At 51.8% G+C, this 18,693-nt stretch overlaps 1 protein-coding gene across 1 annotated transcript in view; it reads right to left on the bottom strand.

Annotated features, from left to right (window-relative positions):
* Nucleotides 1–7,818: 7,818 nt before the first annotated feature.
* The window catches only part of LOC113836092 (protein stum homolog), a 42,005-nt gene continuing 31,130 nt past the window's right edge, over nt 7,819–18,693 (bottom strand). The window contains exons 2-4 of the mRNA XM_027418843.2: nt 11,942–12,121; nt 8,716–8,724; nt 7,819–7,853 (exon numbers count right to left, since the gene is read on the bottom strand). Coding sequence (XP_027274644.1) covers nt 7,819–7,853; nt 8,716–8,724; nt 11,942–12,121 — 224 coding nt within the window. The remainder of the gene's footprint in view (nt 7,854–8,715; nt 8,725–11,941; nt 12,122–18,693) is intronic.

Genomic DNA, 18,693 nt, shown 5'->3' with positions numbered 1-18,693 from the left:
ATCAGGGACCCTTTGGGGGGAGATCAAACTCAGTGAGAGCAAAGAAGGCACTAGCTCATAGTATCTAAGTCCCTAGAAGGAACACAGTCTCAAACTAATGTTTGCATTGCTAGGTTTAACCCAGGAGGTACCCAAGGCCCAGCTGAGCCCTGCAGACACTGGAGAAGAGTGAACACTAGGACTCTCAAGGGTCTTCTGGGCCCAGCGTTGTCCCTGACCACCCCACCACTGACAGTAACCGGCAGGCATGTCTCTCTCAGTCCTCCAGCCTGCTGCTCCTGAAGCAACACAGTAGATGATGTATTTTGTCAGCCCCCCCCTGGGCGCTCATAAACCCTGAGATGCCCTCCCACAGGAGCAGGAAACCAGAGGCTAATTATCACCCAAGCACTGATCTTTCCATAACCCAAATGGGTTCCATTTTAGTAGATTTTTTGTTTCTTGCCTGTCCAGAACTTTCTAGATTCTTCTGGAATCTGTATGTGTTCTGGAGTTTCTCTTGCTGTTGATTTGTAGTCTTATTGTGATCAGTCAGGATAGAGAAATTATTTTAATTTTTCTTGTATTTGTTGAGAGTGGCTTTGTGCCCTACATAGGAGGATGTTCCGTGGGCTGTTGAGAAGAGTGTGTACTCTGCAGTATTTAAATGGAATGTTCTGGAAGTCCATTTGATATTCAGTGTCATTTCATTTTGATATTTCTGGGGTTTTTTTTGGGGGGATGACTTATTGGTGAGAGTGTGGTATTGAAGTCACCAGGTATTTTCACACTAAGGTTAATCTGTGGCCTTTCATTTAATAGCACATTTTATGAGATTTGTGCACCTGTATTCAGGGCAGATACATTGAGAACCATAATGTCCTGCTGACAGATTGTTGCTTTAGTTTGAAGTCTGTTTTGTCAGATTCTAGAACACCTTTTACATTCTCCTATGTTCATCTGTAATGTATTTATTTCCCTTCATCAGTAAGTGTAATACGTTCCCTAGGTTTTCATGCATCAGCCAAAGAAGATATTGGCTGGGCTGTAGATGGCACTCTGCCTTCTCTCAGAAGGAGGGGACGATGGCCGGCAGCCAGCATTAAGTTCAAACTGCGCATGCCCAGATGCTCATTTACAGAAGACATCGTCTCCACTTGTATCTCACGCACACATTTCCCTCGCCGGCCAGTCCTGCCGTCAAGAATGGACGTGGGCTCCCACTGCGCACCACTGGGGTCCCAGTGCTGTGTGGAGAGGACACATCCCTGGCTCCAAGGGACTCGGGGAGCAGAGGAAACTTTGGATCAGTCCCCCAGGAGAGGGAAAGGTGGCCTTCGGAATAGACAGATCGGCAGCTGAGGTTGTAGGGAGAGAGGGGTGGAAGCGTTGGGAGCGGTTGGAGATCTGTCTGGTTACAGAAATGGAAGACATGGGAATTCGAGAGGCCACCAGAGAGGTCACATGAATGTTTATTACATAGAAAAGAGGAAAAAAGAAGAAAAGGGTTCCAAAACCGTATTCCCAGGCATTTAAAACACACACACAGATCAGAGTGACAGAGAAATGCCATGCTTTGTGTATTTATAACAAGATCTCGTGTATATGTACACATATGTATATGGAGATATGTACATGGGCTTTGTTGCTGTGGGTGGTTCTCCATCACATACACAGCAGCGCTGCTGGAAGGAACGGTTCAAAGCTGGCGGAAAACTGGAGAAGCAGGAGCCCTGCTCTGCTCCTGGGGGGCCCTGCTGACCCTGGGCCAAGGTTGGGGGGGCGGGGGCGGGGGGGCGGGGGGCGGGGGGGGTAATCAAGCCTGGGGACACTGGGAAAAATTAGCCAAAGTCAGACCTGGGTCCCAGTTTTAGCCAGGCAAGTCTAGAATCTTCCCTAGGGCTGAGATATTCCAAGTAGTCTCCAGTCTTTGGAATGGGCTGGCAATGCCCACCTGGCTGGACTTGGGCATGTGGGCTCCCTGTGAGTAGGAGTGAGAAGAGAAAGCCCTGGGCATCCTCAGAGAACATGAAAAATATACAACAGTTAATTTAACAGAGAAAGAGACCCAAACGAATCCAACAGCAACACCAAAACAGCAATTCACAACACAACACTTGTCCATAATTAAGTGATACAGCCAGGGTCTTTTATGGGTTGCTGAAAACAGGAGCAGCCAGTGTAACAGTGTCCAACTGTGCTGTGAGGAAGGCCAGCCACAGCTCCACAGAAGCCCCCAGAAGTTTGTCACAAGCCCCAATCATTTCTCTCTGCTCAAACCTCCCTCCTCATCAACTGCTTGCTGGTTCCTGGGCTGGGGCAGGCAGTGTAGAAAAGTCCCATCTGAGGTCCCAGGAAAGCCCCAGGAAGAGGTCATGGCCGCTCCACGCTCTTCCCACATCGGACCACTCTGGGGGGACTTCAGTGCAATGGGGATACTGAGCCCACAGACCCCAGGAGAGAGGGCAACTGGTGTGCTTTGGGATGAGTTGGGGAGGGGTGACTGACTGGGGTGAGGACAGCAGTGATACAGCTTTCCTGAGTTGTCACCCATGCTGGGGTGGGACTTTACTGTGACATAGCTTACCAAGAGTCACCATGTTCTGGTAAGTAACCCCATATACTCACTGGGTCCCAGACTTAACCTTGGTGGGATCATTTCTTTAGACCTTTGGTGACCTATCTGGGCAAAGCAGCACTTCTCTGTGTCTCCCCAGGAAAGGTCACTCCCCCTGGGGGTTTGTGACATGCCAGACCAGTGTTTGTTTTGCTGGGAAGAATCTGGACTCTCCCAGCTCTGGGGCTGCCAGCTTTTGTGAGTACTGAGGTCAACATGCCTCCCCTGGGTGGCCTGAGTTCTCTAAACCCTTTACTCTGGCAGGATTGGGGGAAGTGAAGGACTAGTTTTATTCCTATACTGTAGATAGCAAGGCAGCTGGAGGGACATGGGTGAAGTTAGACCATAGTCACCCCAGGATGTACCCAGGAGGGTACTCGGGGGTCATGCTCTGAGTGGAATCACACCCAGCCTCTGTGAACCCAGTCACATTCAGAAGATCTCAAAAGCTAACAGGAACAGGAAGACTGTAGGCTCTGAGCCCTTCCCTCACCACTCAGCTGGCTCTTCACCACATGGTCACTGCCACTGCCCAAGATGACCTCTATGTCCCCTACAACCTAGGCACAGAGCTCTCCGGAAGGATATAGAGCACCTGGTCCTTGACCTTGCTGTCACTGAAGGAAGCTGGGTCTGCAGGGGGTGTGGAGTGAAGGGCATCTTTTATCTGAGCTCAGGACCAGTGCACATTAGCAGGGGTCTCCCCCACCTTGCTGATGGAAGCTGGGCACTGCAGGGGTGTGGGGTGAAGGGAATCTTTCATCTGAGCTCAGGACCTGAGCATTTTTAGCTCTGAAGGAACATTTACTAACTGTAGAGCCCCATGGCTGAGCCAGTAGGCCCCACCCCCAAGCCCACAGAGGATGTCCTGGCTTCCCACTTCCACTAGGGGGAAACCTTGGTCTGTACTGGGGCGCACTTCTGCCCTGGAGTAAGTGATGGAGTGGCTATAGCTTGTTCTCTAAGCCCAGAGTCTCCCAAACTACAGAGGAGGCCAGTCAGCCTCTGGGAAGCCATGACTAGTAAGGGTGGGGGCTTCCCAAAGCTCCTCTCTGATCCCTATAATGGAGCGAGAATATGACCCAGAAAGTATGAGAAAGACCTGCCCAGAGCCATTACCACTAACAGAGAGCTATCTGGGTCTCCAGCTGGCTATACATGACCCAAGCTTTCCTCATGCAGGTCTTCAGCAATGATGCACACCACTAAGGACTAGATGGCTTATTCCCACCCACATAAGTTGGAGGTGTGTAAGTTTCCCTCATCACACCCTTCCTCTCCCTCCACCCAGCTGGGAAGAGTGCAGCTAAAGAGGACTTAGAGAAAGATGGTTGTGTTCTTAAGGTAAAAGGGCCACTGTCATTCAGCTGCACTTCCCCCTTTTAGGAACCTTAGACCTTTGGGGGGATTTTTCTGGTCTTGGGGTTCCAGCCACTGGATGCTGGCCTTAGACCCAATGTTTGAGATGTATAGATGAGTTTCTCTTTTACACATCTTGATCCTTTTCTGTCTGGGGGACATGCTAGCCATGTGGCTCATTTTCTGTGTGACCTTTAACTTAGTTGTCCTCTCTGCTCCCCAGCCCCCTGGCATTCTACACCCCATGATTTTATCATTCACTAGTGCAGCCTTGGTCCTGTGAGGGAATGCAGGAACTGGATCCCATGAACCAGGCAGCTCTCAGCACCAACGGTCTCCAGCTGCCATCTGCTCCCACCCTCACAGGGGGTCTGCAGAAGCCAGGGGGCATGGCTTTGAGGGCAGATGAGGTCAAGGATCCAGGAATGCAGGGGCGGGACACTGCCCTGTCCTTCAGAAGAGATTCATTATCCCGCCCTGGGACTCCCGAGGAGTGTGGGTCAGGGGGAGATGCCTCTGCTTTCCCTCACTGTGAGAAAGCTTAACTAAGCCTCTGCCCACTGGTGGCTCACAGAACAGTGGGCTAAGAACTGCTCTGGGCAGCACCTGGGCCAAATTACTGTGGAGGCTGATTGCTGGGGCAGGTCTGGGCCCTGGAGGCAGGGAGCAGACCTTGCTATTTCCTTCTTTGTCTCCACATTGCAGCTGGAGACTTGAACCAGGCAAAGACAGCAGATTGGTCAGTCTGAGGCTGGGGGTGGATTACACCATAGTGGCCACAGTCCAGGGATCCCAGTGTTCTTTCTTCACTATACACTACACACTGCTGCTTAGTCTTGGCTTGACAAAACCTAGAATCACCTGAGAAATGTCTTAATGATGAATTATTTATATTAGATCGGCCTCTGGGCATGTCTGGGGAGGATTATCTTAATTGTTAATTGAACAATCCACCCTGAATGTGGGTGGCACCATTTCATGGTCCCGGACTTTGTAAGTTTACATAAAACTAGCTAAGGTGCAAAAAGAGCAAACAGCGTGGCTGCGTTTGCTTCTGTCTGCTGTTGCCTGTGCGTGTATGGCCAGCTGCTTCGAGTTCCTGCATCATGACTCCTTGGCTACGATGAACTATATCACCTGGATTAGAAGCAAAAAAGAAAACAAAAACAACAATAACAAGAACCCCTTTCCCCTGGCATGTTGCTTTTTTTGTCAGTGTATTTTATCACAGCCACAGAAATGAGACTAGGACACTCAACCTACCTGGTGTCTCATTCTTGCTCCAGGTTCCCACTGTGGTAGGAAAAATGGTCACTCTGACCACGATGCCACATGGGTTCCTGGCAGTGTCTCATTCACTAGGGTGTTGTTTGTGTGCCTGTGATTTCTGCCCCTGGTGCTCATAACCAGAGAGTATTCTTCCAAACTCTTTCCCAAGGTTAGGACAGTAGCCCTGAGCTATGCCATCTAGGCTGGCTTGTCACTAAAGGGCTGCATAGCCACTAAGCACTTTATGGCTCGATGGCCCTGCCTTCAAGATAGCTGGTGTATAGTAAATGAACTCTGGTCACCTAGATCCAATGGCCAGCTTGGACTATGTGGAGTGAATTAGCCGCTGTCCATTGTCTGACAATGATTATGCTAAAGTTATGCCTCACCCAGGGGCTGCTGTTTGTAGCTAATGGTAACCTTCAGACTCACTATTCTGGGAGCTCCTAAGTCTACCCACATCAGCCACCTGGAGTTGGTGGTGGGGGGTGCCAGGGAGACAACTTTTCAAGCTTGCAAACCCCTGTATTAAACCATCCCACACTCATGGTGACACTTGTCACTCAGGAAAGTCCCACTCGAGTCTGGCTCACGTCACTAAACAAGCAATACAAATTGCTATCTCCGTTCAACTCCCCCAGTAGCCACCCCCAGTCCAAACCAGGCAAGTAGACTTCTCTCTCACTTCTGGGGGCTGCTCTTGCCAACGCCTGTCATCACTGGCTATGCGGGGTAAGGGCTGTGGGCTGGCAGCATGAGAGGGCACATTGACCCATCGTTCCCCTGCAGCGTGGCTATCCATACAGCTTTGGTGCCTGATGTAGCTTCCTTGAGAGCAGTGATTTGCCAGAGTGGTGGTCTAAGACAGGGGCTGTGGACACACAGAAGCAACAGAAAGAGACACAGGAAGATACAGGACCCTGGCAGGTATTCAAGGCTGCAACTCAATCTACACAGTCCCCGGAAGAAACTAATGGGTAGACACGGAGTAGGACGGGAAAACTAGTCCAGAATCAGAGCCAAGAGTGAGTAGTCACAGGTCTACATCTCTTCATGATGTCAGGAGCTGTCCAGTCTTGGGGTCTGCTCCCAAAGACTACAATTAAGAAGCCTGGTAGGGGCTGGAACCCCGGGGAAATGGGAGGTGCTTCCCAAAAGCCTCCATCCACCAAGGCAGAAAGTGGACAGCGCCTTTCTTTCGCCCTGGCCACAGTGTGACAGAGTCTCTGCTATGTAGGGAGAGATTCTCCAAGTGGGACCCACTGATGGCTCAAGGCCAGTGCGGCTGGGAACTGAGCTCGGCCTGTCCCACATGTTAGCGCTTCCTACGTTAGGAGAACGAAGAGAGATGCAAATAGCCACACCATCACTGTAATTTTGGATCACTTTTCTCTTCATTTCAGACTGGTGCCCGCAAACCTTCTGTTGGCTTCTCCCCCTAGTAAGGATCTAGCTCTGTACTGGAACATCACTCCTAGGTTTGCTGCTGAAGGGGCACAAAGGTCTGCAAGTGGTGCCAACTTTAGTCTCCCAATGCATCTCCCTGCAGCATGTATGAATTCCAGGGTGAATACAGTCCCCAGTCTCATGATGTTACTCTTTTCACACTTCAAATACAGACACGTCCCCAATGTCCCCTGAGACTTGCTCAGGAAACCTGAACAGGCCAGGGTATTTACCTTTCATGGGTCCCAAGGTATCTGACTATTCACAGGACTCTCTAGAGATATTCACATGCTTGGTGGTGGGTGGGAAGCCCAGACTCAGCTCGGGTGTTAGGACATAGCAATGAATGGATTCCGTCACCTTCCTCAAACCAAACCATCTGGATCCGGAAACACGTGGACGTCAGAAGGAGAGGGGACCAGAAACAGTAGTAAATACATCCAAGAAGGCTGCTGGTCTGCAGCCACTTACAACTCAGTCTGGTCATTTTGCACACAGGCATCTGGAATTCTAGCAATATCATCCCAGAGGAGGAGCCGGTGCCACCCTGGCCTCTGGGAAGCAGAGGTCACACACACACAGCCATTAACTAAAAGGCTGGGGTATCAACAGACACCTGTGGGGACCTAAGGACCTTCCACGCTGGGCTACCACCTGGCCACCTTGCAATCTCTGCCCTGATACTGCCCCCTGGAAGACCACAGAGCAGATGCAGGGGACCACAGGGCTGAGCAAAGGGGTGAGGACCCAGCGGAAGTGTTCCATGAAGTCCTAATGCCTGGGACAGTGCCTGATCACCTGCACAGAGCCCATGGCAACCCAGCCAGACAGGCCTGGGTGCCTGTTCAGTGGGCAGTTGGATAAGCATTGCCCAGCACCCCTGGTGCTTGGTCAATACCCCACCTCTAGCCCAGTCCTCAAGTCTTAGCCCTGTTCCTCCCATGCTCCTCTGGGGCTGGGAGAGAAGTTGGCCTCTGACCCTGCTGAGAAAGGCAGGTGTGTTCTTCAAAATAAATAATATTTTTGAAATACTCCCTTTCACCCCAATCTGAGAAAGGGCAGAAGGGAGCATGTGAAGGTCGTTGTGCCCAAAGCCACCTGGTGCAGCCCTCACAGGACCTTGGACTTCTCCGGCAGGTCCTGTAGGCTCACAGCTGCTGTGGGATACCTTGATCCTTGTACCCTGTAAGGAAGGAGGAGAGGCGGTTAGGGGACACTCCCTTCCTTTAGGAGTGTCCAACATGGCCCCAGACCAGAATACACAGGACCTTGTTTACACTATGAAGACCTTATTTGTACAGTGAACAGCAAAGATCTACTGTTTACAGGCAAGGCTATATAGGAGGGAGGGGGGGAGAGAGGGAGGGAGGGAGGGAAGAAAGGAGGGAGGGAGGGAAGAAAGGAGGAGAGGAGGGAGGGAGGGAGGGAGGGAGGGAGGGAAGGATGAGGTTGGCTGCCCAAGAAGGGAACAGCTGTCTGACATATGTTCAACCAGCTGGACAGCTGGGACAGGAACAGGGCTGGAGCACACTGAATCTTCAGAACATCATTGCTAATACTGCAATTTTTGTTTCCCGGTGTCAGAGATGAAACCCAGGCCCTCATATGCATTGACTAGTGCTTCCCCCCAGCCGTATCCACATCCCTCCCTGGGAGAGTTGGACCACTGATGATGTGAGGGAATTGTTGCTATCTGATTGGATGAGATTACAGAGCTGAGATAGCAGGAAGGGTGGACTAAACTGTGACTCGGCCAGTTACCTTGGTCTACGGAGGAAGGCCAGGAGCCCCAGCTGGGTCTCTTTCTATGTAGTGGGCCACCTGTCAATCTCGGGTGCTAACAATCCAGTGATGGCTAGGGGCCTAGGAGCAATATAAGTAAGGAGAGTGGCATGAGTACCCAAAGATGGTAGAGACACTAGGGACCTGTTAATGCCATGCACTGTCCTTCCCAAAGAAAATCTAAGAGTGCAATTCACCATCACCTGATCGAGAGGGTGGAAATCTGTGCGGGAGAGAGGGCGTACACCTACTAACAGACTCACCTTGGGAGACTGCAGCAGCAGAGATGCAGGGCAGCCGAAGGAAGAGGAGAGAGAAAGAGAAAGAGAAACAGTCTGAACACAGAAGCCAAAGCGCTGGGGACATAAGGTGAGGGGGGACGGCTACCTGCAGAGACAGGGCTTCAGCCAAGGTGGGTTTAGTCCTCCCAGTGACCAGCCACCGTGGCCAGCAGCCAGTCCCACTGGTTGATGGTATCACACGGTCCTGGCCCTGTCTGCCAGTGCCCTCTTCAGCCATTCCCACACCCCTGCTCACCTCCTGTCTTTATTCCTTCTTTACTCCCGCTCCCAGCCCATGCTCTCAGGGTGCAATCTGGATGATTTAGGAGAGGGGCAGGTACAGAGGGGACAGGTGTGCCTGACAAACTAAAGCTGTTGCAGTGAGCAGCCCTGGTCCCAGCCCAGCTCTGTCTGGGCTGCGTGATTAGTTCTTTCCACGCACTGGACCCACATTCATAAAGCCTGCTGCTTTGGGAAAGACCTGGGGCTGGAAGACGACATCTTAGATCAATTGGTAATGGCTGCCTGGAGCCTTGCGCTGAGACGAATGTCAAAAATGATTATCAATGTCTGCTGTTGATGTAGCAATAGAAAGAACAGTCAGGAGCGCTACCAGGCAAGTACTGGCCAGTGATCAAGACCAGCTGCTATGGCTGGTGCTGCTTATTGTCACTATGTAGATGGCGTGTCTATGTTCAGCCAACTCTTGGGTCCTTCTCAGAAGTTTTTATTTGATACCATGCTTCCTGGTGGCCAAGGTGTCATGTGCAACCCAACCTGTGTTGCTATGTGAGTGATGTCAGAGGAAGAACCCTCTACCCAACTGTTCCTGGGACAAAGTCAGTTGCAGCTGTTCCCTTCTCAGGGCCCAACCCAAGACACCTCCTCAAACATGGCTGCTCGGTGCAACCCTAGCCCATCTCATGAGAGGAGGGCATCTGTCTTTTGAGGGTGAGTGCGACTTTTAGAAGAAGTGAAAAGACGATGGCTTTGAGGTAGGTGGGTGTATCCAGCAGTCCAGGAAGGGGAGGCAGGGACTGGTTTTCTTCGGCAGCCCCCAAAAATCATGGCGAAAAATTTGGTGCCAAGGCAGAACCCCTGGATACAGCCCAGATACCCAATGGGTTGACAAACACACAAGAGAGCCTAGAGGGCAAGAGGGGAGGGCTGGGCTGGAGACCCTGACATCAGTATATCCTACAGCCAAATTATAGCTCCTACACCAGCCCACAGAGTTCCCGTCAAGTCAGTAGCCTGGAAGACAGGCAGGGAGGGAGGGCATGGACCCCCACCTACACGTCTTGGGATCCATGTTGTCTCATCTAGGGCTAACAAGAGTGCTCTTAAACTTATGGCTTTGGTCTAGACCCCTGTTCCTGGGGATTAAGGAGAACTAAAGACAAGCACAGATTGATGACTTACAGTGCTTCAGCTCATGACATTGCAAGTTCAACATGTGTTACTTGGGGTCCTGAGCTCATTTTTGACATGGTAGTCCTGGCATGTGATGGGTTCAGTGGGCAGTAATATGATGGAGGCCAAAGAGCATCTAGATTCAGGAAGCTGTGGGAATCAGATCTGGCATCAACATACATTTATTGAGACCTAGTCTGGCACATTCTTTGCTGTCTGGAATATCCCCTGAAGGCCCATGTGTAAAGGCTGGCCCCGTCATGGGAAGTCTTTTGGCTTAGTTGATGCATTTTCTTGGTACATTGGTCATGGGTGTTAGTTACAATAACAGAAAGATGACTCTCTTGTTAGAGTCCCAACACTGCCGGCCCCGAAGCTCACTTACAGAGCAGAGAAGCCAGGAGTGTGAGGCTGGTTAAGCCTTCCCAGGCCTTCTAGAGTAGCTGTACCTCCTAGGATCTAACTGGGAATGCCTCCCCCCCAACCCCCCGCAGACGTCCCACACATCACCAGGCAAGTGGCCTAGTGGTTCCTGGGTAGCCAACAGTGGGAGTGAGGTCCAGTGGAGGGGTCATCAGATGCAGGGTGAGCTGTACGGTGCACCTTGATCTGAGGCTCTTCCCAGCAGAGAGGGGTATTCCCCTCACTGCCACCTGGTACTCCCTCCTACCCTGTCTACCTATGGGACATCCTGAAAGTCCAGCCCACTGACTTCCTCTCTGAATTCTGTGAAGACCTGCTGTCAAGTCTGGCACCCTGGCCATCTACACTGAGCCCTACCGACTCTAACACTTGAACCTTCTCTGGTGGGGTGATTTGATTACTGGTCCTAGCATTGTGTGTGCCTGAGATTCCTGCATCTTCCAAGGAACCCCAAGGCTGACTAAGTTTTGGATCATTCTAAACTGTTCTAGGTCATCCTATGCCCTCTGTATCTTGGCTTCTCCTCCTGCTGCTTGGGTCCTCACCTGGCACAGCCTCCCCATACACTGGCAATTCAACCTCCGAACCCAGTGAGGAGCAGCATGCAGGAACAGGATACAAAAATGAGAGTGACTGAGAAGGTGTGGCCCCAGTTACTGAGGCCCTCCACCCGATGAGGTAGGAACAGGAAAGGAGGTACAGGGAAACAGCTGTTCCAGACAGGTGCTGTCCGATTGACGATTCTGCCAGGTTATTTTTAAAATGATCATTTGTCTTTGGTAAATTTGATTTTGTAACTTTAGAAACTTCCACAAAACACTTTTGTGCCTAAGCTGATTTTGCATTAACAATGGATGATTCATTAACGTCTTCAAAGACAGTGAGAGCTTGTAAGACTTTAACACCAACCAACCAAAGAGCGTGGTTTAACCCAGTGAGGAGTCGTTCAGGTCTATGTGAAAAACACAACTACATGGCTTCCTGCAGGTGAAGACAGTATGGGGCCTTGCTCTTCCTCTAGAAACTGTGATGCTGACACAAAACCATGGGCCGAGAGGACAACCTCATTCTGAATTCACCAGCTTACCCAGCTTCAGTGGGAGAACTGCTTCCTTGGCAAATGCAGAGAGTGGAGTCTTTGGTGGAGAGGGCCCTCCCTTGGAGACCCACCCTGCAGGGCTGGTATGGTCGAGAGAGGGTTCTGCAAAGGCAGCCATGGCACTAGGGCAGAGGAATAGGTATGCCCTTGGAGGCTGTGTCCAAGGATACGGGTGTCTTTGGGATTAGAGGGCCGACAAGTGTAGGCCTCCTGTTCCTCCCGGCTGACCAGACCCCGCCCCTCTCTGCCCTCAGCACACCAGCCGTTACTCACTGGCAAGGATGACCATGTCCATGCCCCAAAAGATGCTCATGATCCAGCCCACCATGACGATGGCCGTGAGCACCTGAATTAGGGCCGCAGCGATATTCAGCCAGAAGACGCAGCACACGTGCCTGTCTGGGAGGTCAGTGCGGGCTCCACACAGCACGGTGAAGGCCGAGACGAACGTACCTGCGAGAGGCCAGAGGGGACAGCTTCAGGGGAGGCTATAAGGCTGCCAGTCCACCCGCACCGCTCAGCCTCCAGGGATCAGAGAGAAGCAGGGAGTACTACACCCTGTCCTCCGGGGCTCTGCCCTGCCCCGCAGGTCCTAGCCACAGTGTGTCTCCAAATTGTAGAGACTAGGGCGCCATCTGGAGGAGGTGTGACACAGGGGCCCATAGGATCCAGCGCCAAGCCTGTGGCTTCTGGAAAACAGGAGTCATTGGGTGACCCAAAAGTCAGTCTCAGAGGCTGAATTCCAGAGAGACGGAGAAAGAGAGCCAGGAAGTAATCTCAGCCCATGTGCTGATTGTTAGAAGACGGGACTGGGACCTGGGACCTGTGGAGGGAGTGCAGGACTGCAGCCAGACAGTCTTAGAGCATCCCTGATGTTCCCACAACCATTCCAAGCCAAGGGGAGGGGTGTAGGAAAAAGAGCCACCTGGGGGGGGGGGTCTTCCCTCCCCTCTCCTCCCCTCCCCTTCCTCCTTTCCACCTCTGTCTTCCCCTGTTGAAGACACTGCGGTTCACTGAACTTTGCTTGGCCATAGCTCTTCTCTGATGTGAGCTTTCCCCACCCCAAGAATGACTCTGCCTGTTCTCCCTATGACTGCTCCCTGGGGGCTGTCACAACAGTTACCACAGCTTAGTGGCTCCCACCACGCAAGTGCATCCTTCCTCTGCTTTGGAGGTCAGGGAAGTCTCAGTGAGGTTTCCAAGTTAGTTGCCATTTCCTGTTGCCCCAGCTTCTAGTAGTTGCCTGTGGTCTTGACTCAGGGCCCTTTGCTCAGCTGCCAGAGCCAGCAGCACAGCTCCCTGTCCTGATGTGCTGTCCTCTGATCCCTGAACCTGGTCCTCCCGCCTGCCCTATGTGAGGACACGCTTGGGTAACTCCAACCCTGAGCCTGGTCCTCCCGCTTGCCTTATGTGTGGGCACATTTGATAATCTCACCTCTCAAGATCCCCTGCTTCACCACGTAAGTTCACATAGTCGCAGGTGTAGGGGTTGGGACACAACATCTTTAGGGACAGGTGTCCGGCCTTCCACTTTATCTTACATATAGAGACTTGGGAATTAAGTATGTTGCTCAAGGTCACAATAACAAGCTGACCCCACTCTGACCCCAAGGCTCAAGGACCTGTCAGAAGCAGGCCAGGATCTAAATTAAGACATTTGGGAAATTGGCCCGTGGACTGGGGACCATTCTCATGACCCCAGGGCTGTCCATTCACTTCCCACTGAACTCGGTTTCTCCACCCCCTCTTTCCAGCTTGCTGGAACACAGGTTTTACTGTGGTCAAGGCTGAGGGAAACTGAGTCCAGTGCTGCTTTCTCACCCTGACCCTCCCCACGCTTCTCCTCATCTAAACTGCAACCCCCAATGAAGGCCCCGCCCCATCTCCCTATCTCCTTTGCTTTCAGGTCTCCAACAAAGGCACACAGGTAGACCGCAGAGGCCACAGAAGAAATCTTGCGCTGAGTATTGTCAGACCCTATAGCACCACCTGTAGCATTGTTACAGACACAGTACCCAGGCTCGCCAACACCCCGGAATGCCTGAAGTGCCTAGGAGTCTGCATTTCCAAACAACCCTGTCATCCTGAGGAATGATGAAGCTCGCTCCATCATGACAACCAGGAGGCTGGCCTGGCACCAACAACACAGACCTAGCACAGAGCGCGGCAGCCCTATGGGAGCTGTAAAACCAAGCTCTGGTCTTCACAGAATGGACAGTCCAGCAGGGGCTCACGGTGGCTGAGGGCTCTCCTTTCTGGGTGATGAGGCAAGGTTACCCTTCGCAAGTCTGTGTAGGCTACTTGAGGCACTAACACAGTCCTGCCCTTGCAGCCTGTAGTGACACAGGCACCCATGCTCCACTGGAAAGATTAAAGGCCTAGGCAGAGTTACAGAAGGGAAGATGAGCGGCCTGGGACAGGACACCCACCCATCCAGTGGGGAGAGGGAGGTGAGCTTAGGCAGTCATGTGAGCGGCTGCCATGAGGATGAGGAACAGCTGGGTCACCGGAGGACTCTGAATGCTGGGATATGGTTCTGCCTAACCTGCAGAAAGCAGAGCCCTGGGGAGTTGTGAGCAGAAGAGGGATGCTACAACGGGAAAGGAGCCTTAAGGAAGTGAGGCTGACAGCAGGTATCGGTGGGGTCCCTCGTCCCTGGAAGGAGAATGCACCCTCTGCACAGTGACAGGGACACGGGGGATTTAAGAAGTACATGGCACCATCCTTTGCTGCTGGTGGTGTGTCATGTGTGGGGAACAGGCTGACAGCATTGCACAAGTGAACCCTGCAGATGTAAAAAGATGGTGGGAGAGGAAACCGAATGCGTGGGAGAAAATATTAAGTGAAAATAACACAGATGCAGTTACTGCGGAGCTGGTGTGTTCAGCGAACGCTACCCCCTCTACCTACGCTGCTTTTGTTTTAAACGTTTATTTATGTATTTATTAGAGGGAGACACACGCCACTGCATGTGTATAGATCAGAGGGCCATGTGCGAGAATTGATTATCTCATTCTACCATGTAAATTCCAGGGATCAAACTCGGGCCTGCAGGCTCCATGGCAGGCACCTCCACAAACACACAAGCATGCAAGCATGTATATGTGCACATGCAACTCCCAGACACACACAAAATGGGGGAGACTTTAAAAAAAAAAAAAAGACAGAATCTCAGGTAGCCTGGCTGCCCTTGAAACCCTGACCCTCCTCTCTCTACCCTGCAAGTGCTTCGCACATAACGGTATTCATATATCCACCCCACCCACTGTCACTCACTGAGGCTATGACCCTCTGTCTCTGTAGCTGTGGCCTCCCTTCTCTCTTCCTGCCAAGAAAAACAACTCTAAAATAGGCTACCAGTTTGAAATCTCCACCTCAGTCTCCTGCGCGTTGGGATTACATGACGTCCCATCATGCCCAGCTCAAGTTAGGCATCTGTCATCACTGACAGAAAATGGAGGCTCATCAAAGCTGCCAAACTGACAGGCCACAGGTCTCTGGGCATGCCTGTAGGATATATTCTTGATGTGTTAGCTGATGTGGGAAGATTCGTTGTAATTGTGGGTGGGACCATTCTCTGAGAATAAGGTCCCCAGCTGAATAAAATGGAGCAAGAGAGCTGAGCAGTGGTGGAGCATTTGTTCATCACTTGGCTTTTAGACTGCCCATGCAATACTGACCCGCTGCCTCAAGCTCCTGGTGCCTTACTTCACCACCATGATGGACAGCTCTGTGGAGTGTCAGCTAAAATAAGTCCTTTCTCCCTTGAGTTGCTTTGGTCAGGGCATTCCATCACAGTGACAGAAAAAAGAAACTGAGGCAGAATCCAAAGCAGTTTGCACATGGAAGCTTCTGAAAATGTGGAGTCTAGCATTCCAACACCAGCCTTCGAAGGCACAAGGATGACTTTGGGAATTGCTGATCTAAAACCGCAAAACAGAGGCTGGGGTTTAGCTCACTCTCATGCATGAAGCCCTGGGTTCCATCCTCAGCACCAAAAATACACAGAAAACAAGCATCCCCAGCTGACACAGATGGGCAGCTAGATTTGAGAATACGCACTCTGAGGGGTGCAGAGATTTGCCTCACAGACACAGCATCAGAGCACTGCCCCACCAGAGTGTGGAGATGACTGGGTGGGTAAGAGCATTTGTTGTGCAAGCAAGAGGACCTGAGTTTGAATCCCCAGCATCCACAAGAGTTTGTGGGGGGAAGAGGAGCAGGGGAAGTGACCAGGATGAAGACTGGCAGATCCCAAGAGCTCTCCAGCAGCTGGCCTAGAAATGTTGAGTTTCAAGTTCAGTGAGAAGCCCAGTTTCAAAAACCAAGATGGAGAACAATAGAGGATACCTATAATCTTCCTCTGGCCTCCACACGCACAGCACCTGCACATATATTTGTGTGTACACCCAAACACCACACACACACACACACACACACACACACACACACACACACACACACACCAAAAAGGAAGAGAGACTCAACCTTATCAATAACCCATGTCCGTGGTTTTGCCCTTTTGATCAGTGTAGTAGCTTCTTCATGCCTGGGGCCTGGGCATGCTGCTTCTGGAGGTGAGCACAGCACCAACTGGCACAGAGAAATGGTGACAACACACTGCCATCAAACACTGGAAACTGTGCTACAGATCACCTGGCATGCAGGCATGGGGATGTGGGACACACATCCTACCATGGCTGTAACGGAGCTCGGCCTTTCCCACAGAGTCACCCCGAACACATGCCACACCAATTTGCTACCACAGTCCCTCTGGCCGCCATTCTACCTGATGAGGTATCTGTGCACAACTTCCCCAAGGAACTCAGGATGCAGGTCTGAGCTAGGCAGTGAGAGGAGAAAGAGCCCTGTACCGCCCTCTTCCGCCCCGTGGAAGTCCCCAAAGGGCTTGCCTGGGGTGGAACACTGGGCAGAGTTCCCAGAACTTGCCTCCATTCCCTCCCCCACTTCTGTCAGAAATAAAAAGTAAGCCATGGAGTCACCCCTCTGGGGGTGGGGGTGGGGGCGGGGCTCTGCTTATGAGAATAGAGCCCGGGGGAATGGAAAAGTCCAACTTTTGCACTCCCCTGGGGTTCAGCATCTTGTGGCCATCGCATGGGAGCTGTAGAAAGTGATGGGTTTGGGTCAGGAAAGATCTACTGATTCTTGGAGCTTGGAGAAGGGCAGGATTGCCCCTCTGCCCTTCAGTGAAGCTTCCACTGCTGCTGTTGCTACAGTAAACCATGGCCCTGGGCACTAGCCTGTAAGTCAGGCCTGGCCCCAGATGTTCCCCACAGCTGACTCTGCTGCTGTTGTATTGGTGGTAATAAAGGACAGCTAAATATCTCTATCACTTAGTTGAATGCAGCTATGTGTCTTCAGGGCCTGACTGAAAAATAAGCTTTGGGGAACAGGAAGACAATGGCAAGGGGGCCCCAACCCTACTGCGCAGCCATTTGGAAGTTCAAACCACATCCCTTTGAGGACAGCCTGGTTCAGGGCAGAATGAGGCAAAGAGGGATTGCATTAGGGACAAACTCAACCCTGGGAAGCTCCAGTCCTCAAGCAAAGGCCAAGGGAAAGAGAACTATAAGGCCACAAACATTTCTGCATAAAAACCCTAGGGACAACATTTGGTGCCTCCTTGAAAGCAAACAGGCTCACTTACCTCTGGCCACAGCCTGTTAACATGTCAGCACGGTCACCCTCCAGCAAAGTCTGAGAAGAAAGCTATGCTGGAGATAGAACTGGAGGGACCCAACTGGGTTGGCAAGTGGCTTGGTAGTGGAATGCCCACTTAGCAAGGTCAAGACCCTGGATTCCAAAGCCAGCACCAGCCTGGAGGACAGCTGTGCCTTCCTATGGAGCTGTGCCAAGTCGTTCATCCAGGGAGCATCTCATAGACCCACCTGGGTCCACAGTTTCACACCCTGACTATCAAGGGACTTGTAAGACCATGTCAGAGTCGGTGCTTATGTTGTGAGGAATGCTTGAGTGGATCTCATGTTTCCATCATCTTGACACCCTCAGAGTTCTTCAAAACAGTTCACTTGTGCTTTTGATACCTGCACTCTGGACCAGTGGTGGGAAGGGTCAATGGGCAGCTTTCAACTCTGCCAAAAGCTCAGATGTCTTCATAAAGATACCTCACCATCCATGAGGACACTGGCATGCCACTGACACCATCCATCTCAGTGTACCTAATGGGGTTCTCTCTGAAGTCAACAGCTCCTACTGACCTTCCTTCTGAGGATGAGGACTGTGGAGACGAGACCAGCCCCCACCTCCGCCCTTCTCAATGCTTCCACCTTGACTTGAGGTTGATTGTCCCGCTGGAGGCCAAGTCAGCTGGAACAGGTCATTAATTTTAATGGCATTGGGCATTGCATCAGCTGCCCGGGGCTTGTTAACCAATCTCTGCCCTCTGCCTTCCCTTCCTCCTCCATCTCTGGACCTGGAGGGACTGTGGAGACGTGGGGAGCTGCAGAGCAGGGACAGGCACCTGAGGTGTCCCTAAGGGTCTCCCTGGGATGCTAAGCATGAGCAGAAGTTTAACCTCACAGGATGCTGAGTCTCATCACAGAGCCTGGGCTTCAATCCCACAGAACACACCTAGGTCAGGCATGGGATGTGGGCAGGAGGACCAGAGCAGTGTGAAGGCCCTAATACACTCTGCTTTGTTCTTACCCCACCTGGCATGTGCTTCACTGAGGACAATCGGGTAGGTGACAGAGTGGGGGATGGGTCAACGGTGACATTTACTGAAGAGGATGAGGCAGCCTCCGTTGCCCAAGAATTTATAACCTGGCCAGATGACATTTCCACGGATGGAGAGGCACTGAGATTAAAAGCAGAGAGGGGCCCTATCCAGGCTGGCAGCTGCCAGGAGCCTTTCTGTGATCAAGGACATGGAGGATGCTGATGGCGTTCTCCCAGGGGCACTATAGAAGCTGAGAAAGGAACCTAGGTCTGCCTTTTTCCTTAATGGTGTCACTGACCCCATTCACTCATCTGGTGGGTGACAT

This window comes from Cricetulus griseus, chromosome 5 (genome assembly GCF_003668045.3).
Source record: "Cricetulus griseus strain 17A/GY chromosome 5, alternate assembly CriGri-PICRH-1.0, whole genome shotgun sequence".
NCBI lineage: Eukaryota > Metazoa > Chordata > Mammalia > Rodentia > Cricetidae > Cricetulus > Cricetulus griseus.
The sequence above is the reverse complement of the archived record's forward strand: the minus strand, read 5'-3'. Positions and strand labels throughout refer to the sequence as shown.